Source organism: Micrasema longulum, unplaced genomic scaffold, assembly GCF_059751315.1.
Source record: "Micrasema longulum isolate JH-2025_06_02 unplaced genomic scaffold, ASM5975131v1 h1tg001441l, whole genome shotgun sequence".
NCBI lineage: Eukaryota > Metazoa > Arthropoda > Insecta > Trichoptera > Brachycentridae > Micrasema > Micrasema longulum.
The window spans coordinates 90342-115118 of record NW_028278627.1 but is presented as its reverse complement, the minus strand read 5'-3'; the positions used below and the strand labels follow the sequence as shown (position 1 = coordinate 115118).

At 32.1% G+C, this 24777-nt stretch overlaps 1 protein-coding gene across 6 annotated transcripts in view; it reads left to right on the top strand.

Annotated features, from left to right (window-relative positions):
• sws (patatin like phospholipase domain containing sws) overlaps nucleotides 1-24777 on the top strand; it is a 100928-nt gene that overhangs the window by 12171 nt on the left and 63980 nt on the right. For 2 of the 6 annotated variants that reach the window (XM_088235793.1, XM_088235792.1), the window contains exons 1-2: nucleotides 14827-14845; nucleotides 21805-22049. The exons of the other annotated variants lie outside the window; for them this stretch is intronic. In XM_088235793.1, coding sequence (XP_088091919.1) covers nucleotides 21918-22049 — 132 coding nt within the window. In that variant the 5' untranslated portion in view covers nucleotides 14827-14845; nucleotides 21805-21917. Of the gene's footprint in view, nucleotides 1-14826; nucleotides 14846-21804; nucleotides 22050-24777 lie in introns of those variants that run through there. 6 annotated transcript variants of the gene reach the window in all.

Here is a 24777-nt window from a genome sequence, read left to right as displayed (position 1 = left end):
TCCTCCTTTCCTTTTTCCTCTTTTTTCCTTTTTCCCATTGAGTAATAGTTTCGATTTAAGGTAATTTATAAACAAATACGTTTATTTCTATTTTTATATATCTTTAAATTTTTAATCTTTTTTTTCTATTGAATATGTTCTGTAACTTGAATTATAAAAATAAAACTTTTATTTTATTGGTTGGTTGGAAGAAATTGCCATTTGGCAACAAGCCCGCCAATGTACAAATAACATTATGTACAAAAAGTTAAATAAATAAAAAAATATGTTGGATTTGATCCGACGTTTCGGCTACCATTGCAAGAGCCATCTTCAGGGAAAACTGTGTGTTTTATAGATAAATGTATGTGTTTATGTACTAGTAATTTGTACCGTGTCACAGTCATCAGTAGGCACATTTCTAGTTTTGTAGGAAAGAATAATTATGTTTATGTACTAGTAATTTGTACTGTGTCGCAGCCGGCAGTAGGCACATTTCTATTCGTTTTTGTCATATATAGTGCTGGGAACCATGTTGAATTTAATTCAAGCCCGTCGTCTTTGTTTATATTATTTGGATGTCTGTGTATTTCAATTGCCTCTTTTATTATTCGTGCACTATAATTACTAGGTTTATGTAGAATTTTTGGTTCAAAGGCGAAAAAATGTCCTGTGTCTATAAAATGTGCCTACTGCTGACTGTGACACGGTACAAATTACTAGTACATAAACACATACATTTCTCTATAAAACACACAGTTTTCCCTGAAGATGGCTCCTGCAATGGTAGCCGAAACGTCGGATCAAATCCAACATACACGGTATCACCCAAAAAAGATACATAATATTGAGAACAGATGTCGTCGACAAAAGTACAAAATTAATGAAATGCAATGCTTTTATACTTCCACACTTTGTATATGGATTAATAATATGGTCGCAATGCAGTAAACAGATGCAAGAATCATTACAAAGAACAATGAATAAAGATCTTAAAGTAACATTTAATTTTAATAAATATACCAGAACCACAGATTTATATAGAATAACAAAAATGCTCAATCTAGAGGAATTGACCTACACGGAAAAAATAAAAATGATATTTAAGATGAAAAAGAATAAAATAATGACAAATATTAAATTAAAATTTAACTACAACATACATAAAATAAATACAAGAGCATCAAATAATTTAACTTGCGAACAACCTAGGACCAACAGAAAAAAAACAGTTTTTTGTATACAGCAATCAATTTTACAATTCACTTTCTAATGATCTAAAAAATATACAAAACATGTACGTACTTAAAAAACACCTAAAAAAAACAGTTCTTACCGCCCGTGTGACGAGTGATATGTGATGTTATTTTATCGAATTTTTATTTAAACTATTTTGTTATTATATATAATATCCCCTCATACCAGCACTTTTGCTGAAAGGGAATATTTCGTACAAATAAAATATGTAATATATTGTAATATGTAAAGTTTAAAAACCTTGTATTTTCTCATAAATAATTATTTATTTTATTTTATAAATTTATTGCATAAAATAATTATAAATATTTAATAACAGGGAATCTAGTGGAATAGAAAATGAAAACGAAGTGTGCCTAACATTGATTGGCAAGAAATTCTGTGATTCTTTTAAGAATCTTTTTGTGAATGCAAACTGCTATATAGTTCACGACTAATTTCGTAAACCTGATCGTGCCACTCTAAATGCTTATTTATGATAGTACAAAAGTTTTGACGGAAGTCACGAAAGGAATTTCTGTGCCATTTATTTTGAAAAGGGCAGTGTGGAACATCCACTTTAGAATGCATATTTTTAATATAACAACAGAGATGAAGAACATTTTAGACAAGGAAATAAATAAGTCTAGGCATCTTAAGGGCTTATGACCTGTCATTGGCTGGTTAAAAAAAAATATATATATATTGCATGAAATAAGTGTACATATTTAATATCAGGGAATCTATATAAAACTAGTGAATAGAAAATGAAAACGGAGTGTTCTCTGTTTAGGATAGTCTGCATCTAACATGGCTCAGCCTGTTCTAAGATGGAGATTTTTTACCTTTTAAAGCCTTAGTAGTTCTATACTAATATAAAAAAAACAAACAAAAAACTAAAACAACTTAATTATAAATGCTTGACTAATTAAATGTAAGAAATTAAAAATCGTTATTATACAAATACAAAGTATTTATATGTTCCAAGAATACATGTTACCTAAACATGATCATATAGTATTTATTTAAAAGGGTGTTTTCACACTAGAATATTTCATAGTCCCTGTACTAGTACATGAAGCGTAAGACTGATCATCTTACCTTCATGTAACAAAAATGATCAAGATACGCTGCGATTGGTACACCAATGCAGTGCCCTATGCACCATTAGGTGCGGAAAGGAAATGATGATGATAAAGTAAAGACAGATTAGTAATCCCGAAATTAAAGCTAAGTAAGGTCAGCACATCGTTTGTGTGGCACTGCGTACGCTTCTACAATAGAATACCCGACAATGTCCTAATTAAGACGGACAATTATTGAATTCCAAAAATAAAAATAATTAATATTTTAATATTTAATTTGAGTATGTGCCTAGGTACTTGTTTATGGTTGAATTCCAAATCATAAAATAGTTATTTTTTAAACAAAGAATTATTTTTGCAAATGTCAAACTCGGCTCTTCTCACCAACAGGGGTGCACTTTATTCATGAATGCGATTTTTAAAGACGTATTGAATGTCAGTTAATATTATTTTAGTATTACCAAAAATCCATTAAAATAAATAAATGGGAATAAATCATTAGGAATAAGGAAAGAATCTGATTGGGATCCATAAAAAGCGAATGTTGTTTGAAAACATTAAAAAACAAACTTTTTTAAACACAAAAAAACAGCATCCTTTCAATTTTTTTGCATATGCATTCTCGTCGAATGCAACCCTAGTAGGTCGATGGAAAAAAGATTTATACTTGTTACTTTTTTTTACAGATTCGATTAAAATTTTAATATCTACTAATACGCGCAGCGCAAAGATCTACATTTCCCCGAAAACCGCACGTAAATCGGTTTAGCCGTTTAGGAGGAGTTCAGTGACATTACACGTATAGAACAGTTATATATATAATGATTACTTTCATGTGTTGTGAATGAGACAACGTTACATGTAGATGTATATATACAGGGGTTCTTTAAACCCTGTCACATCCGAAACCAAAATGATCAGTATGGACAAGAAGACATATTAGCATATTTAAAAAAATATTTAGAACAAAGAAAATTTTTGAAAATAAAATATTTAAAAAAACAAATGGTTGCTTACTTCTGCAGGGGAGAAGTGGGGGAAGAGCGGCGCAGTATCAGACTCCCCCCTTCCCCCTCCTCGTTTCACCCCTGCAGAAGTAAGCAACCATTGGCTTTTTTTAATATTTTATTTTCAAAAAATTTATTTGTTCTAAAAAATATTTTAATGTGCCGATATGTCTTCTTGCTCATACTGTTCATCGTGGTTTCGGATGTGACAGGGTTTAAAGAACACCCTATATATTTATATTGTACAATAATGTAGTGCCTAAATATAGGTTTCATTCCTAACAAGACGAAACGCGGCACATATATATTTTTTTTAAAGTAGAATTAAATCCAATATACCTTAGTGTTTTATTTTGGATACGAGTAGCGTACTAAATTTTAATATGGAATTCTACCAATTATCTGCGTACACATTAAATAAGATAAGTTTTGAGTTCTTTTCGCGTGAAAATTATCAAACAGGCAAAAGCGGAAGACCAAAAAACAAAATATATGTATTTATTCTAATTTTGACAGCCGCACAGCTGATGCGATAAACCGTGATAAATAATGCAATGCTTTGTTGATGTGTGTTTTTTAAATGAAAAATGGAAGCACTGACGTCGTTCTCGTTAAATGAAGAACAAAAGTTTGCTATTGTCACATCATGTGCAGCCAAATTTATGGACACAATACGAGAGAACCAGGCATGTGAAAATACGAGTTTTTACGGTAAAACAACTTTATTTATTATATACCAGTGGACCCGATAGACGTTGGCTTGCCTTCTATTAGCTGGTTGAACAAACGTTTTTGCGTAAAATAAGGACACACGTTGTTTATTTTGGACTTTTTTTAGCTATTTTTATATTCGTAATAAGGGTTAGTTTTTCGTTTTATCTCCTCATGTGTTGGCTAAGAGGTCTCGTCGTGCTCAAATCACTATTCTGGTGCCATAGTCCATGGAGAAAATACGGGAATATGTGTTAATAAAGATAAGTCAGACCGCGTTTTACCCTGAACATTCTAAAATTATGACACTCAACTCATGCTCAATGCGAATTTATTCATTATTTAATTCCCAGACGGATTTCAACATGACCTTGACATTTAATACGAAACCTAAAGAAAAGAAAGAACTAAGATAGACCAGATCCTGTCTTGAGGTAGTATTTTTTTTGTCCTAACTTTAATGTTATTTAGTTGTATTTTATTTCATTTGTACCTGTATTTAGTTTTAGAAAATTTTCTTACTATTGTCGGGATGGACTGTATAAGTCTGTCAATAAATAATAAAAGAAAAATGACTGTATCGTGAAAGCGTGCAAAAACTGTCCGGATAAAAGGAAAACTACTTTTCAGTGATAAATACGTACTTTGTTCATGATTGAATTACAAATCTATTTTTTTTTAATATTCAAATATTGAATTTGATAAAGTACCTAGGTACTTGTTTATGGTTGAATTCCAAAACATAAAATAATGCATTTTCAAATATAGAATTCTATTTGCAAATGTCAAACTCTGCGCTATTTACCAACAGTGGTGCATTTAGTGTAAGAATTCCTTTTTCAAAAATGTATTAAATGTCAGTTAAAATTATGTTATCATTACTAAAAATCCATTAAATATATCGTGCATTGCAACCCAAACCGTCTCATCCCAATAAATTTCTCAATATATTAGGGCTAATTATTATTAAACGTATTTCTGCTAGCGGAGCTTATTAAATAATTAAGTTCAGCTCTGCGGGAAATTATTTATAAAAAAAATAGTGTAAGAATTCCTTTTTCAAAAATGTATTAAATGTCAGTTAAAATTATGTTATCATTACTAAAAATCCATTAAATATATCGTGCATTGCAACCCAAACCGTCTCATCCCAATAAATTTCTCAATATATTAGGGCTAATTATTATTAAACGTATTTCTGCTAGCGGAGCTTATTAAATAATTAAGTTCAGCTCTGCGGGAAATTATTTATAAAAAAAATGTTTTCTGACGCGCGGTAAAAATTAGAGCATTAAATTGTTTGGCAAAGTTAAAACTTTTTTAGCAAAAAAAATTAGTAAAACGAACTACTTTCAACGACGTCACTAGTTCATATGAATCAACCAATGATAAGACATTTGTAAAATATTGCCTGTGTACGTTACGTCAACGGACCAATTGGCAGCACTGACCGAGAAGAAGCGGAAGAGAACTTGATACGTCATACGCGGAGTAATTGGATGCTTAATTTCAAAAAATGCCTTTTTTCAGGTCCATTTTTGTAGTTCTAAGATATTTCAATTTGAAGTGTTTATTTTGTTCATGAAATATTTAATGACAGAATTTCGGAAAATTTAAAATACGTATTGTAAAGTTTTTCTTCTTCTTTATTTTAAGATAAAAAAAATACAAAATTGTTACATGTTTAGTTACAAAATTATTGTTTGTAAAAAAGTGGACTTAAGCCTAAGGTCAGGACTTAAGAATTTTTTTAAAGTATTTAAATGACTAAGGGATTTTTTCTCAGGGAAAAAACTCTTCATTCAATAATTTTTCCAATTCAAATTTCGATATGGGTATTATTTATCGAAATATTAATTAGGTTAATGTATAGTTCACAAAATGCTCTACACGGCAGAGTTGCCAACTCAAAACCGATAAAATTGGACTTCGGCATTTTTTTAAATTGGGCATTCAGTTTGAGAAATACAAAACATCAGCGCTGGCAATACGATATATAAAAACATTAAGATTTTGTTGGGTTAGTCAAATAGTCTATTAACATATATTTTGATTTTTTTAAATACTGAACTTCCTTATAAGATTTTACCTTATTTATTTATTTAAATCTTAAAGTAGGGCACACATATCATACATATTGTTATGTGTGTTCTAATAATAACATTGAAAATATATTTAATTTATAAATTGTTTATCACATATGTCTTGACCATTATTTTAAATTTTGATATGTTTTTTTCTTCACAAATATTTTTTTCCATTTCGTAATACTTTTTAATTGCTTTAAATAAAATTGAATTTTGTGACTTTGCCTTTTTTCTAAATGGAAGTCTAATTTTGTTCTTTTCTCTAGTATTGTGATCGTGTTCATGCTGGTTCCGATCAATTTTTTTCCAAAATTCTGTTTTTTTATTAGAGTTTATACTTTTATGAACAAATATCATTGTATTGTAAAATATTCTTTGTTTATATGTTAATAATTTCATTTCATTTACCATCGACTTTACCCTCGTATATCTGTTTTTTTTTCAAAATGATTCTAAAGGCTTTATTTTGGAATACAGTTAGTTTATCTATGTTTTCTTTGTTTGATAAAAATAAAATGCTACTACAGTAGTTAACGTGTGGTTCAATAATTGTTTTGTAAATAGTTTTGCAGGAGTCCTTATCAATAAATCTTCTGATCCTTCCCAAAATTGATATTTTTTTTGCAATCTTATTTATTACCATCTTAGCGTTTTGGTGAAATGTAAGTTTTGAATCCAACATTACACCTAAATATTTAATTTCAGTGACTTCATTAAGTTTTTCATTTTCTATTACAATTGATGGTGTAATTTCTATTCTTTTGTTTCCTATATTCATATATTTAGTTTAGTTAACATTTAATTTTAATTTATTAATTTTTAGCCACAGTGATACACTATTAAGATCATGATTTAGTCTGTCCATAATTGTTTTATAATTTTCTCCCGATATATATATTAAGGCATCGTCTGCAAAGAGTCTTATTTTTGAATATTTTAATGTTTCGACAATATCATTTATGTATATAATAAACAAAACCGGTCCGAGAACCGATCCTTGTGGTACTCCCAATGAAATTTTGAGGGGCTCGGAAATTTCATCATTCACCTTCGTTATTTGGTATCTATCGCCAAGGTACTCTTCAAACCATTTTATAGTTTTTCCTTTTATTCCTATTTTTTTCAATTTTTTAATAATTATTTCTCCTTATAGACAGTTGTTAAAGATAACTCTCTACTTCCCACTGTCGTGTCTCGCATAACTATGACGTTTATCAGTTTAAAAATAAATCGATATCTTAATACGATAATTAAAAATATGTACATTCTGAGTGACATCAAAAATTTACATAACAATAATATAATCTAACATTTCAAGGTCTGACTCCCGCAAATTGAGAGGTCGCGTATATTTTTATCGGTAGCGATAAAAAATATTTATACTGTGCTGAATAATTGATATAATTAGAGTAATATGTCTAAATATGATAATTCCATAGTAACATCATTTTATAGATTAATCTATAAATGAAATATTTGCATTATTCTCTTTTTCTTCTTCCTCTTGGTCCAGGTCATTGACATATGATACATAGACACGCCCTGTAGAGTAAAATATTGTTAAAAGCGGTAACACGAAAACGTACGTTTATTTAGACCAGTAGCTCAATCGCAAATAACTATCGACGTGCTTATAAGCGACGTGATAACAATTTCTCACCATGGTTATTTATCGTATTCGCGATCACAATGTAACATCCGTGAACACCTAATATGAAATGTCAAAATATTTACGTTTCGCGACGTATAATCCTGCTGCGCAATCACATATTTAAATTTCACCGGTGTATATATGGAAAATATTCCAAAAATGCTGTTTTTATTTATTTATTTATTATTTATCATGCTATTCATTGCATTTAGCCGGCGCGGCGGTCGACAAGCCAAATGTCAAGAAAAGCAGTCGCCATAGTAATTGTAATTTAATTTTCCCTTTTTTGTATTAAATATTCCTTACTATTTTGCATATATTGTATTATTTTTTATAGTAAACGCCGATTTTTCGCCAATGAACCATATTACGAGAAAAACAAACAGACACGAGCGTTGACTTAGAGATTACACACGCGTTGACTTGTGACCGCGACAACTTATGCATGTTCATTATTGTCCATTGTGATCGCTCAAATGCTTAGCATGTTTTTAAGCAAGTCGATAGTTATTTGTGATAGAGCTACTGGGCTGCATTAAACGAGGATCCATTGCCGGATTGAGGCAAAAACTAAAGAATACTCTTTTTTGATACCTAAAAAAGGTTATGTTTTAACGTTAACAATCAACATTCGTTTTTGGTCGATCCCAATCAGGTTCTTTGCTTAAATTCATAAAAAATTCGACCCATTCATTTCTCTTCATAGGATTTTTAGGAACGAAAAGATTAATATATTATAAAAATGTATTTCTATCAGTGCATCATTGTTACTAAGAAGAGCTTCGCAATTGCGCCGCTAGGCGTAATTTGACGTTTACAAAAAATAATATTTGAATATTAATAGTTTTAAGCTTTGTTGGTCTCTTATATTTACCAATGAAACGTTACACAATCCTTTTTGCAATGTTTATCCGAAAGGTTTTTACACGCCTTCATGACCCAAGTAGACATTTTGGATTGGATTCTGAACGTCACACCTGGTTGGCGGTCGTAGAACGACTTAATACGCGTCGGGCATGACTGAGCATTTGGGCATGAGTTAAATGTCATCATTTTTGAGGATTCGGGGCGTGTCTATGTGAATTAATATGTCAATGCGTAGAGTATAAAAGTGTCTGAACATTTTTTTGACTATCTCTGTAATTAAGTCTTCTTTGTATATTCTCACATGAAAAACTATTTTATTTTTAATCATCGTTTATTAAGTGGATTTTTTTTTTCATACTCGTGTTAAAAATACCATTTCATACATTTGAAGGGTACGGATATTTATTTATTTATTTATTTTATATACGGCCTAAGCCAATTACAACACTTACAAGAAGAAATTTGTATTTGTTTTTTATCTTATCGATATCATTTACTTATTTTTTCCTTTTTTAAAAATATTTTTCTAAATATTATTTGAAAACATAAATTATATGAACTTTTTTTTTCGCTCCTTATATTTAAGTTAGTAGTAATTATTATTATACAACGATGTAGTGTATCTATTGATATATTTTACATACCCCTTAATTTATTTAAAAATAAATTAAGACTTATTATTTCTGGCTGCGATACGATCCCACTTACTATTTAATGATGCACACTCCTGAACACTTACTCCTACACTAATACACATAAACACACATTTATACTTACAAATACACATAAACACATCCTTTTGTTGTAACACAATTGAATAATATGTATGATTTTTATTTAGAAACTTTGCTGGTCTGCCTTTAAACTGTATTTTTAAAAAATGTTATTATATCATTGTCGACTGTTTGTTTCTTTAAAATAAATAAATAAATATGTTTTAATGTAAAGGATCTTTACCGACAAGCAAAAGGCGGCCTCCGTGGTGTAGTGGTCAAGACGCTTGATTCACGCACGGAAGGTTCCGGGTTCGATTCCCGGTAAGTACATAAAAATTGAAATGTGATTTTAATCAAGCTTGTGTGCTTTGTGATGTTATTCACCACTGTAATTAGGCCTCCTGGCCTGTTGTGGTGCAAAAAAAAAATGTACTAAAAACAAAAAAAAAATGAATTGGCTTGATGGTGAGTCCTGTAAAAAAAATTTTTGAAAATGTTTTAAAAAATAGTAAAAATGTAATATTGTATGTAAATAATAAATAAAAATAAACAGTTGTACAAGAAACTGAACAAATATAACATAAAAGTATGCAACAAAGACAAACAATGGCAATTAAATAATGGCGTACAATATATTTATAAACATATAAGACTTCTAGCTAAACCATGCCAGTCCATCTTCATCCCACACTGTTTTAATGGCGAAGAAATCTACGAAAAGCCGGTAGATCTATCCCGAAAAATCCACGTTTTGTGACGAATTGACTAATCTACACATTCTGGACATTGGGGTATCAAAACCAATGTTGCTCTTGGAAGATTTAATAAATAGCAGATTTTGGCTTCTGGTGACATAGTTGGGAACATGAAAAAAAATTGATGGAGAAGGATGGGTGTCAATTTTTATGTGTTTAAAAGTAGTGGCATCTGACGGCAGCAATCTGCCGTCATAAGTAAAAGGGAGGTTATTTGCAAAAGTCATGTTTTGAGATATAACACTATTTAGTATTTATCAACTTCATGCAAATGTAAAAAATATGTCAATTGTTTCTTAAGCATAAAAGCTGTATGTGTCATATCTAAACTAAGTCAAATTCATATCTAAATTAATCTTTAGATTTACATATTACAACAGAGATGAAGAACTTTGAAGAGAAGGTAATATAGAAGTCCAGGCATCTACAGGGCTTATGACCTGTCAAAGGCTGGTTTAAGTGGCCACTTTACACACTGTGTAACATTCACCATTCTGCCTATATTTGAACACCTATATTCCTTCAATTCTTTCATCTATAATTAATATAATTATTATAGCCAATCACATAAGTAAATAAAAACGAAAAACACACTCTTATTACGAATATATAAATAGCTCAAAAAAGTCCAAAATATATGACGCGTGTCCTTATTTACGAAAAACGATGGTTCAACCAGCTAATAGCAGGCAAGTCAACGTTCGGGTAGGACGACGTCTGTCGGCTCCGCTAGTAATAAATAAATAAATATGTTCTTTGTTCTAAAGTTCCCGCCCTTCTGACCCGCTTTTTGCGCATACAAATAACACCATGGCTTATCTTCGCGTCATCAGCAAATTTTCGCTATCATCGCGAGCACATGCGAGCCCCACGACATTCGAACGCCGCAGTCAAATAAAAAACCTGTTATCATTTCCAGTTACTTGTTGCGCGTCACTCATAGCGATGGACGTGACCGATAAATCGAACAATTTGGACCACGCTATTCGAATAACCGATTGATTTTGCGGAGCCAATGCCGTAGTTTAGTGTTACAAGTTCCTAGCATAAAAATCTTACAAACATTTAATTGTACGACGAAACTTTTCTAAAGTTTACGATATAATGTACTGAAAATAGTTTACTATCGAATATATTTGTTTGAATGTTTTAAGGAATGTGTGGGTGGGTGGTGTATTGTCATAACGAAAACGTAAAATTCAATTTTGATCAAAATACAGCACAAGGAAAATAAAATTCAAGAAAAATAACTGCGCTGTATGGCTTATTAAAATAAAAATATAAAATTTTGTATTTTTATGATTTACTCAAATTTTACAATTTTTGGAGCCATTTTCTAGCCGTCCGAAAAATCGTATTGCAAAATAAGAAATGTTGTGATAGAGCGGAATTCGAACCTAGGACCTTTTCCGTTTTATTATCATTAAATCGAACCAAATCGGGTTGTGGTCCCGTGGCTAGTGACTCGGACTCACTGCTCAAAGGTCCGTTGTTCGAATCCCACTCTACCCCAACTTAATTCACATTTTCTAATCGCGAGTTATTTACAACTTGTTAAAAATGGCCCTCAAAATGAAATATTTGGGTAAATTGTAAGAACGCAAATATTAATTATTACTTTTTTTTAAAATTCGTTTATATTTGGAAAAACAACCAATTACTAGCAATGCTTAAGTTATTACATAGACCCAATTTGCTATTTAGTACGCTTTCGATTTTAATTGTGTTTTGTTTTAAATAGTACAAAGCATTATCAACGTATTGTATTAGTATGCTAGTGTTTTGATTTTGACAATACTCCCTGTAGCAGATGTTCATAAACTGTCTCGATCGATATACGGCTATCAATTTTGCAAAAAAAAACTTTTCGCTGTACGCTTACGATATATAAATATATATTTCTATTCATTTTCGAATTACACCTGTTATTTAGTAGGCTGATACAAAATTATTCATAAAGATACTTTTTTTGTACACATTAGGAGTTCCACAAGGACCAGTTTTGGGCCAATACTTTTTATTGTTTATATAATTGATATTGTTAAATGTTTAAAATATTATTTTGTTAAATTTTTTGCCGATGACACTTTACTATATGTGGCTGAAAGCAATGTCGATGATGCTTGCAATGAGATGCAAATAGATTTGAATCAAATATCTTATTGGTTGGAAATAAATAAATTGAAATATCTGATAGTAAGCAATAAGAAAACTTAAAGAATGCAATAAACTAAACATAAACAGGGAAAATATAGATGAAGTAAAATAAATAATCATTTTTGTGACAATACATAATATCATACATAGTTAATACATCCGAAATAGTAAGAAAACATAATACGAGTATTAGAAACATAAAACTCAGTACTTTACACTACCTATATAAATTACATAAAAAACTATCACTATCAAAAAGATTTAGGTATTTTTTTTTTATTGTGACAATTTTGGATTCGCTATTCGATTTTTCGTGTTTTAACTCATCGGGAGTTTATTAATTTCGGAATGGCCAATAGTTTCCAGAGACCTTTTATCGAACTTCGTTGAGCGAAACTTTTTTGTGAATTTTATCTGAAGTTTACTACTTCTTAATTCTCTTTCCCGACCTATTGATGCATAGGGCATTGCATCGATACACCAATCGCAGCGTATCTTGATAAAAAAAGTTACATAAAGGAAAGATAATCAGTTTACGCTTCAGGTGCCAGTCTAGGGACTATGAAATATTAAAGTGTTTAAACACTGTTTTAAATAAATATTTCGCTTGCACCATGTCGGGAATCGAGCCCGAGAGCTCCTGTATGGCAGGCAAACGCGCTGCCCACTACACCACGAAGCCGACAATTTGTTCATTTATTTTATTTTATTTTAAATGTATTTTTAAATAAATTATTAAAAATTCACACAGTGGACACTCTTTATAAAATAAATTCCATTATACAAATTTGTAAAGAAGAAAAAAAATTAAGATGAATAAGTCACTCAGATACCAAAATAATATTAAAATTCCTAAATTCCACACGTCATGGTCAAAATAGCCTTGTAATTAGCCTTTTCAATGTGTAAAAAATTACAATAATCTCCCCAATGAACTAAAAACTTCAAAAAAAATATATCAATAAATAAATTTAAAGAATTTTTTTGAACAAGTGTAAAAACTGCATTAAATTTTAATTAGTATGAATGTATTATTATTTTCTGTTTTTCTTTACATATCCTATGTTTTCATTTTTATTTCTCATGAACTCGTATATTCAAAATTATGTAAACTCTAATAAATAAACAACTCAACAGTGTAAGTCACTATCCGAGCACAAGAGTTAGTCTTTTTTTTGGAGAGTTACAGTTACATTTACTAGATGTATAAAAGTAGATTTGTTTATAATTTTAAAAAACATGTACCGTTTATGAAATTTATTAATAATAAAAATAAAAAAATTAAAAAATGTTACGTAGAGTTTTGTTTAAAGAAAATAATGGGTTAGGTAATAAAGTTTTAAGCTTTATCACCTATATGCTAGTACTGTCAGTCAACAATTTTGAATACGGGCAATCTATAAGGGTAATAATATTACCGAACTGAATTCAGCAACAGTATTCGCATTTGGAGAGTAACGAATACCGTTGTACCGAATATCTAACCGAGTAGTAACCTAAAACCTTCCATAACTTTCTTATCATTGGTTGATTCGCATGAACCAGTGATGTCGTTCAAAGTAGTTCGTTTTTTTTTGTTTTTATTTAAATGTTCATGTTCAGGAAACTTTGCCGCACAATTTAATGCCCCAATTTTTGCCGCGCGCAAGAAAATATTTATTGTATTCGATTTCCCGCAGGACTCAAGTTCCTCATTGAATTCACGATTCAAATAGCGCCGAGTAGCGACAAAAGTAACGAATACTTAATGATTGTCATTACTAGGTGCTCGGTACTTGAAGAAGAAACGAATCCAAAGTAACTAATTACTAATATTGATGTTTTTTGTTGATATTTCTTGATAAAACTCCATAGTTAATGATTATGATAAAATTATAAATAAACTTATCAATGAAACTTCTTGGTTTAGTTTTCTTTTTATTATTTTGATGTTGTAAACAATTCACCAGTCTTGAAGATGCCTACTTAGGCGAAAGCGCTCTTTGGTCAAAATAATAAAAAGTTAAACTAGACCAAGAAGTTTCATTGATAAGTTTATTTATAATTTTATCATTATCATTAACTAATTACTACTTTTCTGAACACCTCTATGAACAAGTTATTTAATTTAAACAATCGGTTAATTTTATGCACATCACTAATCGCTATTCACTCGACGGTTATGTTATAGTTTAGTGATTATTTTTATTCGTTCTTCGTTCAGTTCATATTAATGTTTCAGAGTTTCAGTTCAGTAGCGGAGTTTATTTCGTCGGTGCTGGGTCAACGATCGTTCCTCGCCGGTTACACCAAGTGCTGCTATATTTGTTTGAAACGTCTCGAGTCTTAAGTCTTCAGCTCGTGTGCCTTACAACTTTCAAGCCAAAGTGGAGCGATCAATACCGACTTTATAATAAATTATTTACGAACGTAAAAGAGCCTTCTCAAGGTTTCGCGTGTGAAGTGAAGTTATTTACAATTTTATGTACTATCATAATCCGCGCGTAGTGCATAATATACATATAATTATATTTTGATTCCCCGACAAAACGCCGCGTTGTTTACGATTTTATAAAATATTCAACTATAAAGTAGACACTAACCCCTTCATTCAAGTAATGCTACATACCACACACCCATGGCCCGCATGTGTCGTGAATATAACATATACTTATATTTATTGCAACAAAAAGGAAAACATTTTTGAGAAGGGACTCTGGTAGTCTAGGCATTTACATGACTTATGACCTGTCATTGGCTGGTTTCAGTGGCCACTTTACACACTGTGTAACATTCACCATTCTGCCTATGTGTGAGCATCCACATTTCCTCAACTCTTCCGTTTGTTTACAATGACAGGCCATAAGCCCTGTAAATGCCTAGACTCCCATATTCCCTTCTCAAAAATGTTTTCCCTTTCTGTTGCAATAAATTTAAATATGAACAACTCCCTAGGGAGAAAATCCAGCCAGTCTGCAAGCATTTGGACATACCCATAATATATACTGCCGAAATAACAAAATCGCCATTTTTCATGATACTCTCCCAACTTTTGCGAATAATCTCTTAGGAATAAATCTTAGTTAATAATTACACACGTAAAACTTATTTTTCATTGTATTGTAAATTGTAAAGTAATTTTTTAAAATATGTTTTTGAAAAATAAAAAACACAAATAATGTAATTCTATCTTTTTTCCCTATTGGGAAATATAAGTTTGTTTTAAATATTTTAAAGTATTAAATGTCTATAAAATACTGTCCAGTAAAAAAAAAATGCCTTTGTAGCATAAAAAATATTTTTAAATTTGTTGTTTTGAATTGCCGCAAAAACGGTCATATCATTTGCCACGCCCCTAATACGTCACGATTCATGTTTATTTTTTCCTTCCATTGAAATTTGCTTAGAACATGGTCACGAATTTTGACGTCACAACTGTCAAGGCTAAACATGTCGCGTTTTTCTAGCCACGTATTTTTTTCAAGCTTCTTTTTTACATTTATGTATAAAACATTTCTCCGCAATATCCTTATATTGATTTTGAAAATTCAATGAATTATTCTAAATACATTTCATATATTTTTATCGGTAATCGTAGTATGTGATATTTCCCTATTGCAGCGTATCTTGATCATTTTAGTTACACGGAGGTAAGATGATCAGTCTTACGCTTCAGTTAATATAACTAAATTGCGTTTATTATTTTAATTGCATTTTCAGTAGTATATTTTTCTTTACTTTTAAAAGTCTACGATATATGCAAGAAAAGCGATTTGCTTATGAATGTTGATAAATCGAAAGTGATGCTTTTTGAAAGGGATGAAAATAGATGTGAGATCAGTGTGAACGGAGATATTCTGAATCAGGTAGAAGAATTTGTGTATCTGGGAAGTATGTTTATTAGGGATGGAAAGACCGAGAAAGATTCTGAAATGAGGGTGAGTGCCGGGAACAGGGTGAACGGTGCACTAAAATCTACTTTGGCAAACAAATGTTTATCGCAGGAGGCTAAACTAGCAGTTCACAATGGAGTTCTCGTGCCAACTCTAATGTATGGGAGCGAAGTATGGAATTGGAAAGATGATGATGAAAGTAGGTTAAATGCCGTCGAAACGCGATCTCACAGGCGAATGTGTGGTAAAACGATGTATGATAGGTGCACAAATGTCCAGATCCGTAAACTGTAAGGCTGAGACATGCATTATCGACAGAATCAAGGAAGGGGTGCCGCGTTGGTTTGGACATGTAGAGCGAATGGACAGCGAAAGAACGACTAAAAGGATCTACGACGCGAATGTTGATGGATGCAGAAAACGAGGAAGACCGAGAAAGACATGGCACAATCGAGTCCATCAAATACCAGAAGATGGACATGTCAAAAGTAGGAATAATCGGCGAGCGTGCATGAGAAGATGTACGAATGAAGCGCAAGCGAGGTCTGTATGCAAAGATAGAGTGATATGGCGTTCTATTCTCTCTGCCTACCCCTACGGGGAAACGGCGTGGTGGTTTGTTTGTTTATTTTTCTTTACTTTCCAGACTACCATATTCCATTCTCGAAAATGTTTTCCCTCTCTGTTGCAACAAATTTATATCTGCATACAGTTTAAGGAAAAAAATATGATGCGTCAATATCCCGACTGCCCTGCGTCAGTATGACAGACAAATGGCCAATTATTTGACAGTGGACCGTACCGTAGAAGATGCTCAATTGAACACGAACATTATGAAATTATAATATTACTGTTGGCTACAGACGGAATTAATAATATCACAAAACAACTCCTACGCGCATGCCTGTTGTGTATAAACACTTTTTATCACTACCAGGGGTGATATTCCAAACGCTCTCTCGGCCGTAAAAAAATCTTTTATCTCGCGTATTTTGTATTTAAATACGCGAGATAAAAGCAACAATTGGCTACAGCTTGCCCGCCACATACCGCACACCGCATCTGAGGACATAAGTCTCCATGCCGGTGCCCACATACACGTAAAATTTGCTCAATTTTTTGTCAAACGAGAACAGCTGTCCGAAAGAGCTCTCTGTAATCTGGTAGCCTTAGCATCTTTGTGCTGAAAGAAAGTAATCCAGAAGTACATAATATGTACTTCATTGGATTGAGAAAAGAGGGAATTGAATTTTTCACTGACTGGGATTAAATTGATTGGACATGATTAATTCGCAGAAATGATTTCAAAACTTTTTAAAAAGTTGGCTACAGACGGAATTAATAATATTGCAAAACAATTCCTACGCGCATGCGTGTTGTGTATAATTTTTTTTTATCACTACCAGGGGTGATTATTATTATTGAGCTATTTATATTAACATATTACAACAGAGATGAAGAACATTTAAGAGAAGGTAATATAGAAGTCTAGGCATCTACAGGGCTTATGACAACTCCCGCTCATACAGCTCCCCAGGGAGTTGAATCCAGTTCTTGTCTACAAAAATTTGGACAAACTCAAAATATTGTTCACCATAACGTTTTAAAAAATATGTGTATTAGAAATAGAAAGTAACACTATTTCAAATTACAATTATGTAAAGTATAATAATATTATATAAGATTGCTGTTAGGTCATTGACGTTTAGTATATTTGTTTTTTTTTGTATACCTATTACGTGAATAATATTTGTCTAATTAACTCAGAGTGATGATTCGATTTTTTTTATTTATGAAGGTACTGGGCATTAGACTTTTTTTAAAGAGTCATTAACACATTTCAGGGCCTCGATTATGATGGGAAGATAAAGACGTCATACCTTCACCTTGACGGTATAGTTAAAGATAAATTCGCTCTAGCGATTATAAACATATACTACCGACCCCCCACCTTCAAGTTTTGGGTAGGTACGTCGATATGAAACAATGGGAAGCGTACGCCACGGTACACATATCTACACTCTAAAATGACAGCTTCAGTATTACGTCATAGTTGAAGATAAAATTCTCCCGATCGACTACAAAGATATACTATCGATACCCCCACCATCAAATTTTGATGTAAGTGCATCAGTTTATACCGACGGGTCTAGAACCCCTCGATACGTTTATCTACGCATTAATGGTGACAAATATTTTGTTCCACCGAGAAATTTTTCCTTTAATTACGATTTATACATTTTTAATCGTTTTGAGGTTGGAGCTTTTTTTTTAAAAGCCAGCTAGCCAGCCAGCAGGAATAATCGGCGTGCGTGCATGAGAAGATGTATGAATATAGAGGAAGCGAGGTCTGTATGCAAAGATATAGTGATATGGCGTTCTTTCCTCTGCCTACCCCTACGGGAAAACGGCGTAATGGTTTGTTTATTTTTTTAAAAAGGAGTAAAATATTTTTTTTAATAGTCAGTTTTGTGGAGTTACATGGTTAAATACATCAAACGAGGAAGTTCAGCCTTACGGGAAATTGGATAAAAAAAATGTTTTCTTACGCGCGGTAAAATAAAGATCATTAAATTGTACGAAAAAGTTTCTTAAAAATGTACTAAAAAATATTAAAAGAATATTTTAATGAAAACGAACTACTTTGAACGACGTCACTAGTTTATATGAATCAAACAATGATAAGAGAGTTGTGGAAGATTTCCGGTTTACGGTAATTCAACGGACTAATCGGCAGAACTGACCGAGAAGAAGCGGAAGAGAACTTGATACGTCACACGCGGAGTAATTTTAGATTGTCAATTAAAATCCACGATTTAAAATGTAATGGACATATAAGTAATAAGTGCTACAAAATAAGTTCAGGGAAAAGCTATAAATATTTGTGTATATACATAGATTATAAGCTAAACTGGGGAAAACATATAGCTAACTAAAAGACAAACTCAGATATTTATTTTATGTTTTCCAAAGACTGAAAAATATTTTAACCAAAGGAAAATAAGAAATGGTATATTACGCTTTAATTCAATCTTCAATAACATATGGTATAATAGGATGGGGAGGAGCCTTGGACGTGCCTATTCGCTCAATAGAAATTGCACAGAAAAATATAATCAAGATAATGTACAAAAAACATAGACTATTTCCTAGTAATGAACTGTACGTAGAGAGTGGACTCCTTAGTTTTAGAAAATTATATTTATTTCAGTGCCTGAAATATGTTCACATAATAGGAAATTATTTAGTAATAATTTAAATCGTATTAGCAATAGATCCCATCGTGTACTGTCAGTTCCAGGATGCAGAACTAAGTTCGCCCAGAGGCACTCCTTACTCCTTACATGTTGGTCCAAGATCCTTCAACCTTCTAACCATAGTTAATTCCTTAAAATTACAAAACCTTAAATCACTGGTACACTTTAAAGTAGGTTTGAGGTCCTGGATTAGCATGGAGGAAACAAATAGAAACTTTTTTTTTTAAATGCATACTGCAAATGAATCCGGTTTTTGTTATATCAGCATATGTTATTTTCTTTTTCTTTTTCTTTTTCTTTTTCTTTTTCTTTTTCTTTTTCTTTTTCTTTTTCTTTTTCTTTTTCTTTTTCTTTTTCTTTTTCTTTTTCTTTTTCTTTTTCTTTTTCTTTTTCTTTTTCTTTTTCTTTTTCTTTTCTTTTTCTTTTCCTTTTCTTTCCTTTTCCTTTTCCTTTTCCTTTTCCTTTTCCTTTTCCTTTTCCTTTTCCTTTTCTTTTTCTTTTACTTTTTCTTTTACTTTTTCCTTTTCTTATTATTTTCCTTTTTCTTTTCTTTTCTTTTCATGTTCATGTCATACCATATTTATAAACTATAAACTTATTAATCAATATAAAAGGAATGGCCCACGCTCAGACGCTGAAGTCTTTGTGGGCATTTTTTCCAAATTACTCGTATGTAATAGCTTAACTTGAAGATATATTTTTGTAATTAAAATTCTATGTACATGTATGGAAAAATAAACAAATAAAAAAATATATTAAAAAGTTTCGGAAAGCACAGATCTCTCCGTCTACGGGTGTGGTTATGAACGATTAAACATCCGTTGAATATGAATAATGAAACGATAGAATAACAACGTGCCAAAACATCTCTCAATGTCAAATACAGCATAAGATAACGTATCGCAATGGATTTAATCGGCGAAAGTCGGGTAGTTATCATTTAACCATTATTTGAACGACTCGAACGTTTATAAAACGCGCTAATCAGCTTGCCAAATATTTGTTTAACTCTTGTGTGGCTGTGATGTCACACTAGTCGACATACGATACAAGATTTGATATATCTCTCTTATTTTTTAAATGATGAAATCGTATTCAAATTTATTTCAACGGAGGAAAAACATTACATGGACGTCTAGGCATTTACAGGGCTTTGAGGAAATGTGGATGTTCAAACATGGGCAGAATGGCGAATGTTACACAGTGTGTAAAGTGGCCACTTAAACCAGCCAATGACAGGTCATAAGCCCTGTAAATGCCTAGACGTCCATATTCCCTTCTAAAAAATGTTTTCCCTCTGTTGAAATAAATTTAAACATGAACAACTCCCTAGGGAGGAAATCCAGCCAGTCTGCAAGCATTTGGACATAATCAAACTAGAGTCTACTGAACATGTTCAGTAGACTCAAATCAGTGTTTGATTTCTAATTATAAGTCAGAAAACTTAATTTTACTTTGTAGATAAAATTGAAGATAAATGTTAACTTCCCATTGTAATCGGGGTCCAGAGGCCCTCGACCTTTTCTGTCCCATAGACCACGTGCCGATTTTCCTGTTTTGGGTAGACCCTCCCTGCTTTTGTAACGTTTATTTTTTACAAATTTACTAACTTTAAACGTGTTTTTGAAGCTACACAGAGCTACCCACTTTGATAGGGTTTACTATAAAGTAGATTTTTCTTGAATAAAAAATATGTTATGTCTTATAGTGATACGAAAAACGATACAAAATACAAATCTCATAACATTTTTAATAAAAATAAATTCACCAAAAAATCAATGCTTGACATGAAAGCCACTATCTGCGTTAATGGATTATTACATTCACGGAAAGTTAAAATATTGGTGACGGCCAGCCTAAATAGCCGCCATTAACATCTCATGCATCCCAATTTTTTTTTCACTCACATGGATCCGTTGCAGGTCGGAGTCGACTCCTTCTCCGCCCCTAACTTCCGATTTGTACTCTCACCCAATTTCATCATTCGTAACCTTGTCATTTCATTTCATTTCATTTCATTTCATTTTTTTGCACCACAACAGGCCAGGATGCCCAATTACAGTGGTGAATTACATTACAGAACAACCAGGCTTGAGAAAAATAACATTTTAATTTTTGTGTTCTCACCGGGAATCGAACCCGGAACCTTCCGTGCGTGAGTCAAGCGTCTTGACCACTACACCACGGAGGCCGCCATCCACCCATTCGTCTAAGATATCGCATTTCGACTATTCATTCTGTTTTAATCCCTCCTCTGCCCGTTCCGTGTTTCACCTCCATACATAAGTGTTGAGACTAAACTCCGTCGTGCACTGCCAGCCTGGCTTTGATTACTGGGTTTAGTACGTTGTTCCTTTTCTTGTCCAAACTCTCTTAAAAATATTTTTTTATGCATTATTTAAATATAAGCTCTTCATTGATAAGTGAAAACAGTAATAATGCTATTTCGCCTACGTCGAATCGATTAACCAATGACTTAACAATAAAGTGAAAAGTGCCCGGCAATTTGTAGCAAGTTTCTTTGCAATGTTGTCGTGATGGAGTGCGTGCCGTACAGAGGATATGCTTCTTTGAATAAGTTGCAGCACATTGTCAGAGAAGCGGCTTTTCTCCTCGGGTTTAAGAGTAAACTTCGGGCATTATGGATGTCTGGAGCCTTTGTTTTCATTGTAAGTACGAAGATATTTAACACTGGTCCTAGAACCAATCCCTGTGGTACACCCATATATTCTATGTTAAAATTGTTATCACATGTCCTAGAACGAATCCCCGTGTTACACCTACATATTATAAGTTGAAAATTTTAACACAGCCCTTGAACCAATCACTGTGGTACACCTACATATTCTATGTTGAAAATGTTATCACAGGTCCTAGAACCAATTCCTGTGGTACACCTACATATTATATGTTGAAAATTTTAACACAGGTCCCAGAACCAATCCCTGTGATACACCCACATATTCTATGTTGAAAATGTTATTACAGGTCCTAGAACCAATCCCTGTGGTACACCTACATATTGTATGTTGAAAATTTTAACACAGGTCCTAGAACCAATCCCTGTGGTACACCCACATATTCTATGTTGAAAATGTTATCACAGGTTCTAGAACCAATTCCTGTGGTACACCTACATATTATATGTTGAAAATTTTAACACAGGTCCTAGAACCAATCCCTGTAGTACACCCACATATTCTATGTTGAAAATGTTATCACAGGTCCTAGAACCAATCCATGTATTACACCTACATATTATATGCTGAAAATTTTAACACAGGTCCTAGAACCAATCTCTGTGGTATACCCACATATTCTATGTTGAAAATGTTATCACAGGTCCTAGAACCAATCCATGTATTACACCTACATATTATATGCTGAAAATTTTAACACAGGTCCTAGAACCAATCCCTGTAGTACACCCACATATTCTATGTTGAAAATGTTATCACAGGTCCTAGAACCAATCCATGTATTACACCTACATATTATATGCTGAAAATTTTAACACAGGTCCTAGAACCAATATCTGTGGTATACCCACATATTCTATGTTGAAAATGTTATCACAGGTCCTAGAACCAATCCCTGTGGTACACCTAGATATTCTGTGTTGAAAATAGTTTATTTTATTTTATTTAAGATCACTTAAATAATGAAAAAAAGTTACACAAATGAATATATGAAAAAAATATTGCATTTTGAAATCAAGTTTATGCTGTTAAGAAACTGTATCTCTTCTAACCACTGGCAAAACTGTTGAAATAAAAACATTATTTTATTTCTGTTAGATACGTAAAAACAGTACCAAAAAATCTGGACGCTTAAGTAGTAATTTTGAATTTCTAAAATAATATGTTTTCTTTACTAAAATGATAATTTCATCACACTTAATTTTGTTATACTAACTAACTAACTAACTAACCATCACGCCATTTCCCCGGAGGGGTAGGCAGAGAGGATAGAACGCCACACCACTCTGTCCTGGCACACTTCCTTTGCTTCCTTCACATTCATACATCTTCTCATGCACGCACGTCGATTATTCCGACTTTTCACATGACCACTTTCAAGAATTTGTTGTACTTGATCATGCCATGTCTTTCTCGGCCTTCCTCGACTTCTACAACCAGACACATTCGCATCATAAATCTTTTTAGCCGTTCTTTCATCATTCATTCGCTCCACATGACCGAACCATCGCAAAAGACCTTTCTTAATTTTGTCGATAATGCTTAACTCAGCCTTGCATTCTGCTCTAATTTCGACATTAGGGCTTTCTTATTTTGTTATACTGATTATATTATTTACGTATACATATGCGGGTATTAGAAGCAAACTTATAAATCTCCATTAAAGGAGTTACTGAGATATTTAAGAAAAACTTTAAAAAAAACTTTTGTGAGATTTGTAATTGGACGTAATTATGCAGAAAGCGTCCAACCCTCGAACTGCTAAAAATGATCAATGCCGGTTTCGATAGCATACTACAGTATCTTTATGTGCTGAAAACATCCAAACTCCAAGTGCTATACTGTTTTTGCCAATTAAAGAAATTTCTAACCCACATCACGCGTATCACTGCTATATTAACTTTAAAAACGTCCTAGTGGTTTGAATGTTTTCTGCTGCTCTTTATTTATATCAATTTTATCAATTTCTTTAATTGGCAAAAAAATATAGCACTTCGAGCTTGGACGTTTTCAGCACATAAAGATATCGTAGTATGTTGGACGCTTTCTGCATAACTACGTCCAATTATCTTCACCAGCTCAATGGAGAATAAAAAAAGTTAATTTATTTTTTGATTTTGTACACCATTTTGTGAAAATGACCTAAATTGTATTGTTATGGTATTTGTTACAATCAATATAGTGTACAGTTTCCGCAAACCAAGTTTTGTAAAATTTCCATTGAAAATAAACGAAAAAATTGCATTTTTCAATAAAAACTTATAAAAGCGCCATCCATAAATAATTGGTTCAATATTTTCACTTAGAATCACCTTAAAATCCAGCGTAGTTAAAAAAATTTAACAATGTTTTGAATTTGTCCAAATTCTTGTAGACAAGAACTGGATTCAACTCCCTGGGGAGCTGTTTATATTAACATATTACAACAGAGATGAATATGCCACTTAATGCCTTAGTGGGATTTTTTTGTTTACTATTTTTCTATTGATATGTATTTCGTTGATATGTAATTATGCTTTATTTTTTAATACTCTGTTTTATTATTATGTTTATTGTAAGAAAACAAAAATTTAAAAAAAAAAAAAACAGCCATCGACAGGTAATAAGCCCTGTAGATGCCTAGACTTCTATATTACCTTCTCTTAAATGTTCTTCATTCAAAATCTTCTTCAAAATATTGTTTATAAATCCACCCGGT